Source organism: Solanum tuberosum, unplaced genomic scaffold, assembly GCF_000226075.1.
Source record: "Solanum tuberosum cultivar DM 1-3 516 R44 unplaced genomic scaffold, SolTub_3.0 scf00173, whole genome shotgun sequence".
Classification (NCBI taxonomy): domain Eukaryota; kingdom Viridiplantae; phylum Streptophyta; class Magnoliopsida; order Solanales; family Solanaceae; genus Solanum; species Solanum tuberosum.
Genome location: NW_006239104.1, coordinates 354,104 through 366,981, shown reverse-complemented (window position 1 = coordinate 366,981; position 12,878 = coordinate 354,104). Strand labels below are relative to the sequence as shown.

Genomic DNA, 12,878 nt, shown 5'->3' with positions numbered 1-12,878 from the left:
ATGGTAAGTGGCAAACTTGTGCATATTAATGCAGGAAATGGAGAATGCAGTTATGCTAGCAATTCCACTCTTCAGGTATGAATTCTCTGTTCTACTAATCAAACTCTGCTTGTTTGGAATTGAGGCGTAATTGTAATACAAACTAAGTAATCAATTCAATTCATTTTTCCTAAATTCCAGAGAAGGATACTACAAGAGGCAAAACCTGTTTTAGAAGATGCCATCAAGAAGTTGTTCAACAATATTGGTGACTTTCCCAAGTCGTCATGTTTTAATATGGCAGACTTGGGTTGCTCTTCAGGACCAAACACACTATTCACACTATCAAATATCATAAAGATTGTACAAGTTTTATGTGACGAAAAGAGTTGCAAAATGCCAGAGTTTCAAGCTTATCTGAATGATCTCCCTGATAATGACTTCAACACTATTTTCAAATCGATTCCATCCTTCTATGGAGATCTCAAAGATGAAGCAAATTGTTTCATATCAGGCGTTCCAGGTTCGTTTTATGAGCGGCGTCTATTTCCTAGCAAAAGCTTGCACTTGGTTCACTCATCGTATAGTCTTCATTGGCTATCTCAGGTATCAATGAATGATCATACCAACTCTCTTTTTAGTTAAAATCTTTAATTGTATGCAAGCCATACACAATAGTTGTGGTCTTTTATTTGTCATATTTTACTAGATATACTGAAACAATATGTAGGCTCCTGAAAAGATTGAGAACAATAACAGCATATACATAACAAGGACAAGTCCTCCTCAAGTATTTGAAGCATACATGAAGCAATTTGACAAGGATTTCTCAAGGTTTCTGCAATTACGCTCCGATGAGATAGTAAGTGGTGGACTTATGGTTTTAACATTTGTCGGAAGGAGCATTCCTGATCCCTATGGAAGTCTCTCTGCCTTTCTGGAACTTCTATCAAAGTCACTCGTGGATTTAATACATGAGGTCCACTATATATCTCGCTTCTGCTTTAATTTCTTCCAGTAATTTGTTAAGAGAGTTTTAACTTTAGTATACTGATCGATCGATAATGCATGCAGGGGATTATTGAACAGGCAAAACTAGACTCCTTTAATTTCCCTTTATATGCACCATACAACGAAGAAGTTGAAAAGATTGTTCAAATGGAAGGTTCATTTGATGTTGATACCATAAAGTTTTTCAAAGTGAACTGGGATGAGAGGGACAACATTAATGATGATGATGTTTGTTTCGATGCGTATAGCAGTGGTAAACATATAGCAAGAACCATGAGAGCTATTTCAGAACAAATGCTTGTTAGCCATTTCCAATTTGGAGATTCCATTGTTGATTATTTGTTTGAGAGATATGCCTACCATTTGACTTGTCATTTGTTGGTTCAAAAAGGCAACTTCTTCAACATTGTCATATCTTTAACAAACAAGAAATGAGACAACAAGATGTTGCACTAATAAGCTGTTAAAGATATTTATGTTTAATTTATGTTAATGTCAATTCCAATGTCTTTGAGGGAGTGATAGTTATTGTTATTGAAGAATAATTTCAGAGATTGTATTACAATACTCCTTCTTCTCTCCCTAATTACTTGTCCACTTTTGAATTTATAACTTAAATTTTGTAGCTATAGATATATATATTTTTTTGTAGTGTCACTAATGATTTTTTAAAGAAAACAACTAATGTTCAACGTGAAGATGTTCAATAATATGACAGACTTGGGTTTCTCTTCAGAACCAAACACCCAAAAGAGCTGCAAAATGCCAAAGTTTCAAGCTTATCTCAATGATTTCCCTGATAATAACTTACAAAACTATTTTCAAATCGATTCATTTTTGTACCTCATTAAACAAATATTTATAATTACAAATAATTTTACCTAACTTCTTTTTTGTATGATAATTGATAGGGAATAATGTGTAAAACATGTTCATAGAGACTAGTTATATTGAAAACATGAAGGTCCTTAGAAATGTTGTTTGAATTTTTTTTATCTTCATTAAAAGACTTCGATTTACACAATCATTTTTTCACAATTTTCCTGCAATTATTATGTCATTAGTTTAATACTAATAGTAATAAGTTTTGACTATAATAAGCATAATCAAAATATAATGGATAAGATTTTCTTATTAGGATTAAATTACTAGTAATTCCCTCAAATTATTATTTAATTATCTAACGATTTTTAAACCTATAATAAATAAATTTTTATTTTATACAAATCTTTTCCTTATTTACGTGACTTTTTGGTTATTTTATATTAATTAACACGATACATAGGTGCAAAGCACATACTCTAAACTAATAATTTACAAAATAACGATATTCACTTTAAAATAAATCACACATCGTGTAGGAAAAAGTAAAAAGTTGTATAAGCCAATTTGCCAACCTAGAAGTCCGATAGTCCTGCTTGATCCGCCTTTCTCAACGTCCTTGTTGAACTTCGCGCCCATTCTTGACCCGTTCTCTATCAGAGATAGACAATGCAAAGCGTAATCCCAAAGCTCTTAAATGGAAGTTGTGATTACTGAGCCTTTTTTCAATATATGTATTTGCCCATGAATTTGGAACAACTTATTTTTAAAAAGAATAATTTTAATCTTTTCAGGAAATATTATATTGCACAAACAAACAGTAGGGTAAACTATTTTATTTCCCTTAATTAAAATATTAGGAGGGACAAATTCGTCCTCCAATTTTAATTATCAAGATATACAAATTATAATTTGATTAAAGAAATTTTATGAGTATCATAAATATTTTCCACATAGTTAATTTAATGTAGTGATACTTTAATTATATCTTTGTTAATAATAAGTATTCGTAATTGTTAAAGTTCTAAATTAACATAGTTAGATCATTTTCTTTAAAAAAATAATACTTTATTCATAATTAGCAAACATCAAAGGTTATACTTACAAATTGGCTAAAAGATGACAAATATAAAATTGTTTTGACATCTTAATGATTTTCTTAAATATATTTATAAGTGAATTGTTGAGGCTAGGTGGGTTCGTGGTTCGGTTTGGATCTGTTATTGGTTAAAATCAAAACCAAACCAATCTAGTCGGTTTTTTAAATATCTAAAACCAAACCAAACGAAAAAATAACCGTCTGTTTGGTTATTGACGGTTTTGTTCAGTTTTTCTGGTTTTTTCAGTTTGAAAGTAATAAATTTTTTAGGACATACGTATTTTGATAGACACAAACACCTTATACATGAGCAATCCACCGAAAAGCTATTGTCGGTTCAATTAAGCAATTAAACAATACTAAAGTTATCATTACACGAACAAAATGATTCAATTAAGAGAAGGTGTAAAGACTAAGGTAATGAATTTTGATGGACTTGGACTTATGATTGTAATAGATGGACTAAAATTTAAGTGTTGGGCTTGAGAAAATGGTAAAGTTAAAGACTTAAGTTACTTAAAATTTAACAAAATATTTATATTTTAGTTATGAATGATATATAAATAATTATAATATATATATATATATATATATAATTTATCGGTTCGATTTGGTTATTTTTGCAGTTATTTTTTAGTAAAACCAAAACCAAACCAAATAGTATCGGTTTTTCAAAATTTAAAACCAAATCAAACCAAATATCGGTTTTTTTAATCGGTTTGATTCGAATCACGGTTCAGTTTGGTTTTTTAACCCTAACCATGAACAACCCTAGTTGAGGCAATGTATATCCAAAAAATAATTTAGGACATAAAATAAATATCACTTTTCACTTTTGTCCTTTTAGATATTCTTAAACTATTCTTGAAAATATAAATAATTCAAAGTAAAATCATAAATATGAGCAATTAATTCTCTTGAAATTATCACCTAAAAGATATAAATGGGGGAAAATGAAAAAAGTTTCTAATTACTCTTTTGAACTTTGAAGAATTTACTTATTTTGAAATATAAAAAAAAGAGTTAATATCTCAAAAGGTCACTCAATTTTAAGAATTTATCTAATAAAGTCATTAAATTTTATTTTATATCAATAAAGTCACTCAACTTATGTCTTTATATCAATAAAATCACTTAATTAAATTTATCACTAAAAATAAATTTGACATGACAAAATAAATTATTGTCATTATCATCTTCATAATTAAAATAATAAATAAATGACTTAAAATTACTACTTCATAATTACTACTGCATTGAAATCATAATTTTAGTTTATACCTGCATAATTAGGGGTATTGCCAGGATATTATCATATATATATATATATATATATATATGTAAAGTTAAATTTAATTTTTTTATATTTATATAATAAATAATGAATCATCTTAATTTCACTATATGTTTACCTCTTTATATTAGTGAATATCAAATAAATAAAAGGCGATCTTCCTTTAAAAAAGAAAAAGAAATTATCTTCCGTTTAAATTGAATGAGGAAGAGAGGTTTACGGGTTACTGATTGACGGTCATGCCAAGAGAGACCACGGTAGACGTTGAAGGAGAAAGTACAGTAAAACTTCACTAAATTAATATTTGGTTAATTAATAACCTATCTAAGATAATAATTTCATCTGGTTCCGACTTGGGCCAATGAAAAAATTCACTTATTTCGATAAGATAATAAGATAATATATTTTCAGAAGACTCATATATAAATATATGGTCCCATTAAAATAATATAAATAATTCTTTAAAAGTATAAATATATCTAAGACAATTTAGTGAAATATGATTTTATTATGTTCTTTTTTTTTTGTTAAAATTTAAAGCTAGTTGAAGCTTATCTTTAATTGATTGTTGGATTGATTGTTGGATTGACAGTTGGTTCTCCCACCAGAGGGTTAGTCATGTGGGTGTAACTCACGATGAGTCAGGTCATGACAATAACAAGTCCAATGAATCCAGATATACCACATTATTTGTATTTGTGTTGTAATAGATTGTTCTAGAGTGAAATTCAAAATAGATAGTCTATTTTTGATGGATTAATGGTAGTGTGTTGTTCCTCTATTAACGATCTCTTTGTTTGGAGGATCATTAGCTATGCAATTATATAAAGACTACCCCAAATCAATTTACTTTAATTTGGTATAACTATTGAAAATTGGAAGACAATATAAATTAAAAGCTATAGAAAAATCAAAATAGTATGACTTAAAATAATAGTTACAAACGTCAAAATTGTATTGCTCTTTTTTTTATTCAGAATTTTATGTTTTAATGGAGAAATCGAGTGACGGAGAAGGACAGAAGAGAGATCATGGGGGCGAGGAACGTGAGATGAGATATTGATGAGAGATATTGTGTTGATTAGGATGAATGTGTTATTGGGGGGATATAGACCATGTTTAGATATTCAATTGCCCTAATTTAGATAATTTTTAGGGAATGATGGATCTTAATGTATCTAACTTAAAATATAGTGCAAAATTCTTAATTAATGAAAATATATATAATGACAACGGGCAAAGTTCTTATTGATGAGTTTCCCAAGTCATGTTTTTATGTGGCAGACTTGGGTTGCTCTTCAGGACCAAGCACACTTTTCATAGTATAGAAAAGAGCTGCAAAATGCCAGCGTTTCAACTTTATCTCAATGATTCACGTCATTTATGTACATGCACGTATGACTAAAGTTCAAGCAAAAATGAAAGTCAGACAAAATAACTTAATTTTAGTCGAAAGGTATGAATTTCACTCAACTGTAATTTTTATAATGAATGAATGAATAATCAAGTGTCTACATTCCTATTTCCCTCTCATCATTCAACTTTTACACTTGCCAGTTGTCATTCTAATCTAGTAACTATACTATTCAATTTATTTGTTTACATTTTGGAAAACAATAATATATATCATTGTATTATCAAAAATAGTTTAAATGAACTACTTTTTATATTTTTGTCTATATATATTTCTTCTATTGTATTTTTGGTCCAAACATACTCCTCAAATTATATTTTGGTCCAAATATACTCGTTATATTTTTTGTCTAAATTTATTCTTAATTAATTTTTTGGGGGGTGTTTAAAAAATTATCTCTCTCTTTACTAGGTAAGGATAAGGCCAATCCACCCTTTATCCTCTTTACGCCCCACTTGTAGGATTACACAGATTATGTTATTGTTCTAAATGTAGATCATAGGTCCATGTAGGGTGTCAAATTGGGAGGTTGGGTGGAAATTGAAGATATTAAAATGTGTTGATATAGAAATCATGTTGGGTCAGACCCCCCATATTTACTTTGGGCTAAAATCGGGTTGAGTCATGACCCGCTTAATCTCAATAATTTTAACATATTGTTATTTTACCTTTTATAACCACAATTGAATTTCAACTCAAGAAAAAAAAGAGAGTAACAAATGGATAGATAAATTCTAAAAGATGTAAAATAGATAATAATTCATACCTTCAATATGGGAACATACATTATTACATTATATCAATGCAAATAAAGAGTCTTAAAACGAATTGAAATTGAAGATTAAATTGGGTTCAATTGAAAATTCTTTTAAAATGGGTTACAAATTGAATGGATTAAGATTGACCTAATTCAAAAAATCTTGAGCCCAAATTCTGACTAGCACGGTTCTTTTTCTCGATCAATTTGAATATTATTTCATTTTTTATTTTAAGTTATTATTTATTATTGGATCATTTTGGCATCTCTAGGTCCTTGGTATGATACTTTTCCTATCAGAACAACTTCCAAGCAATATGTTAGTAATATTTTTCTTCTATTGTTAATTTGTTAATGGTATTTTGTAAGTTCGCTTAGTAATTGATAAAAATTTACTTTGCAAAACGATGCTACTAATAATATCAAATGACTAATTAATTAACCGGTGTATTTTTTTTTTGTTTTTTTTTGGTTTTCCACCCGATGTCCGAAGCCCACATTTGGAGCTCTGACTAAATATGGATTGCGCTCTGCATGGTCCATTCATGGGTGGCGCTCCCAATATGATTTTCTCCATACCCAGGGCTCGAACCTGAGACCTCTGGTTAAGGGTGAAACACTACCACCAGTGCACCACAACCCATGGTGGTAACCGGTGTGTTATTACCATATGAAGTATGCGTAAAAAGTCAAGTAAGGGCGTTAATTTTGGATCATTGTCTATAGTAATATATACCAGGCAATAGTACATTTATAGTCTAGCTTACCTAATGCTATCAACCTATTGAAACAAGTTTAATTATCCAATTACTATGACGATTCATGCTAGCATATTTCTAGAAAAACTTTTACTACTAGCAAACAATTCCCAATTAGATAGATAGATAGATTGATTTGATTTTCTTTTGAGTAAAAATCAAATTAAACTGCGTCACAAACACATGTAGTTATTTTTTAGTAATTGATAAAAGTTCACTTTTCAAAAAGATGCTTATTCTAATAACATCAAATGACTAACATACATGCGTATGATCATATGTTAATCTTTCAGCCATCCATTTTACTGCATTACAAAACTCATGACAACTTGACTTTTACTGCAGGGATGCAGAGCCATACTCATTGACAATGATAGAAATCCTAAGGTGCGTTACGTACGTTCATTTGATCATGGATAATCCTGAACTTAGATATCGAAAGCTTGTGTTAATCTCTTTACATATTTTCAGTGGTAGCCCTCAAGACTGGAACTAATTAGAGATGATGATGTTGATCGTTACTTCTCCAAGATAGACGATGAAGATTGGGAAGACTTAAAGCTGCCTCCAAGATCAAACTTGTTTCCATATGCAATTGCTAAGCTTTAAGTTGACATCTGAAGATCTTGCAATATTCTACAACTTGTTTCCCTCTGATCACTACAATACAAAATAATACTACTTTGCTATGAGTTTATGTATTTAGAGAGATTATGTTAATTTATTGCAATGTGAGAACTTATGAGTTGTGATTAGTGTTGCTCCCAATTGCACACGCAAGTGTACGCGGTCGCGCAAGTAATATAGTGACTCTTAAAAAATCAGATTATCGAACCCAAATGACTTGTTAATTAACTATTTTTATTAAATTATACTGGTCTAATTATTTATTTAAGAGTGTCAAAAGAAAATAATATAGGAATAAAATAATAAAATTACTTATAGTGATTTGGAAAATCACAAGGCCGCAGCATGCATTGAATCTCATGTATCATATTCTTGGCTTAGAACTAATTTTAGTTGTCAAGTTACTGATTTATAGAGTTAATTATATGAGTCGGGCTATACACCTCTCGTCGCCTACTCCAGTTAGCTATCTAACTACATCGTTGAGCAGGGATAAATAGACTAACTGACAAACATTTATATTTCATAACCAAGCAAGTTGTTCGTCCGGGCGTCACTCCTGAACACTAATCACCTCAATCAAATGGGTCGACTGAGCTCTCTATATTCTCTGGTCTATCTAACCTCTCCTCTCCCGATTTTAAGATTAGACAATAGATTTATCTTATGGTGCGCAAGCATAAAATACTAAAATAAGAATATAGAAGCAACTTATAATGACAACCAATAATTAATTCATAAACCTTAAATATTCAACATTCGATTTGTAGCTACAACCCCAGAACAAGGACGTTTAGCCACTAATCTTTAAGAAAAGAAAAGAAGAAAAGAACCCTAAAAAATATTGACGACTTTCTACTTGATGCCCTCTGATTCCTCCTCTAGATTGATGCCCCTAATAATTATTTCTATGGACTATTTATAGATAGAGAAAACCCTAAATAAAATAATTGAATCCAAAACAAATTGGGAAATCAAAATCAAGCGGAATAAGAATTCCTTTTCTTTTCTGCGTGAAACAGTGCACTGCGCCGCTCAATTGTTTGGGAATGCTTCACGTGAAGCCACGTGGCAGTTGATGCGCTCAATTCTAATTATTCTTTCCATTGTCTTTCATATGTTTATATATTATTATATTTTATTTAATCTATTAAGTTGTCTGCTTAATTTCCTTCTTTATCTTTAATTGTTTTAGCTTTAAACTTCTTCATTTTTTCACCAATTTAATTCTGCAAATAAAATACACTATTTAGCACAATCCATAAAATTCATACTCAAAAAAGGTAAATATAAATAATAAATATAAAACAAATAATAATTAAAATATATATTTTTTGCCTCACATCAATTAGTATTGCTCTTAGTTATCCTATTTACAAACATCCTGTGTTGAAACAAAAGTAGCATATCTTAATTACAATCTTGCCTTTTATGAAATCTACCAGTATAGATGTTGTGATTAACATCATTTTGTATGAAATTTTTCTGAAGTTATTATCACTTGAGAGATTCCTTTTTTTTCCAATCAAGATCAGACTATATAGATTTTGTTCATGAATTAATGAAAATATGTAAAAGCTCTACATTGACATACTCATATCATGGATTAACAAAATTGTGCAACAAAATGGTAGTTGTCTCATGTGTGAGTGTTCGAAACAGGTGCAGATATGGAGGTCGGATCATTTATGAGCTAAATTCTAAGATTTGGGGGTACATACATGGTTGCAGGTAGGGGTGTTCACTGTTTGGATAAAAATCGATTGAAACCGAAAAACTGAACCAAATCGATTTAATTTGGATTTAGAATTGGATTTGATTTGATTTTAGATTTCTATAAACCGATAGTATTTGGTTTGGTTTTAATTTTGTTCAAAAATATTGAAGAAATAATCAAACCGAACTGATAAATTATTTACATATATTTTCTTATTGTACATGCATAATGTATTATTATTATAAATAATTTTTAAATATCTTATATATGTTTTCGTCAAATTTTATTTACAATTTATTTATGGAAGCAAATATGTCTAAGAAGAGAACATTTATCTTATTGATTTCATGTATATAAGTGTGTATGATAATTTTTTGTGGGACTAGGAATGTTATTGTCTCTTCGTAGGCCAAAATAGTGAAATTTTGAAGCTTTATTCACAGTTTATTTAGTGATCGAAAGTTTTGTAATATTAATCGTTCCAACTATTTTTTTGTTTTGAATGAATTGTTGTCTTTTTTCCCCTCTTTTGAATGAATCTTTTTTTAAAAGTTTTTGTGTATGGTTAATAACCGAACCGAAACCGATAACAACTAAACCTATTAATATATATTATATTTGATTTTGGAAATTTAGAAACCGATTAGATTGATTTGATTTTGTTTAGACCAATAATCAACCCGTGAACACCCCTAGTTACAGAAACTCAATTAAAAATAAGTCAAATAACTAAAATTTGAATTATAAAAATATGTCTAAATAATGCATGAATTTCACTCATATGTATTTCCGAGACATAAAAAACAGAGCACTACAAAGCCAAATATTGGCTACTATGCCAGTAACTTTGGTTCTACTTTATTTAATTTAGAAGAAAAAAAAAGCATGACTAACATCATACAATTTTGTCTTCTTACATCATTTCTAAATTGAGAAAAAGAAAGAAGTTAATTAATTAACTTGTGGGTTTGTGATTTTCTGATCATTTGTTTTCGCAGTAGACAAGAACTTTCTAGTTTTGATGAGATCATCTATGATTTTTAATTAATTAATATTCATGTCTAAATACAATCATTCAATTTTAAAATAACATTTTTCACTCTAAAAACAAAAATTACTCATAAATATTATCATTATTATCAAAAAATAAATTTTAAAAAATCCCCTTCGTATCCTGTGACAGAAAGGGAATCAAATGCCAGCTTGATATGGGATCAAATCACAATTTAGTTGATCTGATCTATTTTTTTTTAGTAAAAAAATCAAATGCAGTTATGTCAGCAACTCCACTCTTCAAATATGAATCCTCTATTTCTCTTCAATGCTAGTCAAACTCCCATGGTTGAGCTTGCTTGCTTATTATTAAGAAACTAGTTTCTAGACACGTGCATCGTATATATATTCAGCCCAAATAGAAATATATATGGCAATTAGAAATTCATAGAAAATTAAATTCAAAAAGTCTAATAAAGAAAAAAACACAAAAAAAAAAAAAAAAATTAACAGAGAAGGAAAAATATAACATACACATTCTTCTTTAAGACTAAAGCTATAATATAGATAAAAAATACATAATCAATAGATATGTTTTCGAATTCTTGCCTACACCGTCTCCTATTATAATTTACAAGCAATCAAAATTCAAGACCATTCTTCATCGGGTGAAATAATAGCATGAACCAAACAGGGGCGGCTCAACGTAATCGAAGGTCTAAAGCGAAATTTCAGTTGAAGATCTAAAATCTAAACAAACTTCATATGTGTTTATTTAAAATTTATCTTTCTTACACTTTTCAAATGCAAATTATCACTTAGTATTTTTTTGATAAATGATTTCTACGATTTTTTTTAATTATTAGTTTCATATATGATTTTATCAATTCAACATTGGAAATTTTTATTTCACTAAGACAATTATTATATGAATTATAACATAATATAAGTAATAAATTGACAAATTTTGAATAAAGATAAGAGTTAGAACATAATAGGGTCAAAGAGAATAAAGTAATATAATTTTTTTTAAATACTTTTTATTATAAATAATTATTTTTTATAATAAAAAAGAAATTAGCACATACTTTATTCTTGGTAAATTTTGAGGCCCCTAAAATTGGGCCTAAGGCATATGCCTTAATTATCAAAGCATAGAGCCGGCACTGGAACCAAATAGTGCAATTTTAATGATTTAAGTATTACACTACTTTAATATTTAGGTAATTAAAATGATACAATTTAACATTTATAAAATTAGATGTTTTATATATTTTAGTTTATAAAGGGGTTAAATTGCAATTCCACCTTTAACTTTAATGCTTCCCATTTTTAATACTAATAATAATAAATAATATCATCATATATATATATATATATATATATATATATAATAAAATAAACAGAGACCAAACTTGATAAGTTTTTAAATACTTAAAGTAGTAAAATCGGGACTAAAAATGATAAGTGTATAATTAAGGGACTAAACTTGATATTATTTTAAATTGTTAAAGGGCTAAATTAATCTGATAAATATATAATTAAGAGATTATTTTAAACCTATTCAAATAATTCAGGGACTATTTATGACATTTTCATATATATTCTTTTTGAAATGGATTAAAAATAAACAAATTGCTACCTGTTGTAAATTGGATGGCCACACTAATATGTTTAGTGGTGTAAGATTAATACACACACAAAATGCTATGTGGTGTATACTAATTAGCCATTTGATATACTTGGTTCCCAAAGTATATACATGGCAAGATGATATCCATGTATTAAACTTTGGACACAAGTAATACAATTATATATACCCCTATTCTTGTAACAAAAAAAGAGACAAGAACAAGTGAAAGAAAATACTACACATACTATTTCTCATCTTCCTTATTATCTTAGTTTTTATTCTTCATTTTATAACACGAGTCTCTTCATCTATGAGCATCTCCGACAGTGCATTAACCTAAACATAAATAGTATAGAGTATATTATATTTTGCTATTTAAGTCTTCTTATACTTGATAGTCTAAATTTGATGTGTCAAATGTAATTATCGTTAATGTTATCATGGATTTTTGAGCTAAATATTGGAAGGATAATTAGTACATACTTAACTGATAACCTTGTTGAAAGAATTGAACTCACCGAAATCGTTAGAAGACTAAAAGTGCACAACATGAATTTTTAATTTGGTTGATGCTTTGTTGTGGTTATCACCTAGTAATACATAATTGCTTTTAAAGGAGATATAGTTGATTTAATGAATCCATATCAAAATAAAAAGGAAAAGGTATTAAAATTTCTTATGTTGACCTATATTAATTTTGATCAACATCATTGATTATTTTACACTTGTTTATCTTTCACTAGCTAATCATTTACTTCTTGAATTATTATAATA

At 28.6% G+C, this 12,878-nt stretch overlaps 1 protein-coding gene across 1 annotated transcript; it reads left to right on the top strand.

Moving 5' to 3' along the window:
• On the top strand, positions 1 to 1,577 carry LOC102598302 (benzoate carboxyl methyltransferase-like). Its single transcript, XM_015311910.1, has 4 exons — positions 1 to 75; positions 181 to 585; positions 710 to 958; positions 1,054 to 1,577. Exons 1-4 carry the CDS (start codon positions 1 to 3, stop codon positions 1,423 to 1,425), a joined length of 1,101 nt encoding a protein of 366 aa, XP_015167396.1. The 3' UTR covers positions 1,426 to 1,577.
• The last annotated feature ends 11,301 nt before the right edge of the window (positions 1,578 to 12,878 follow it).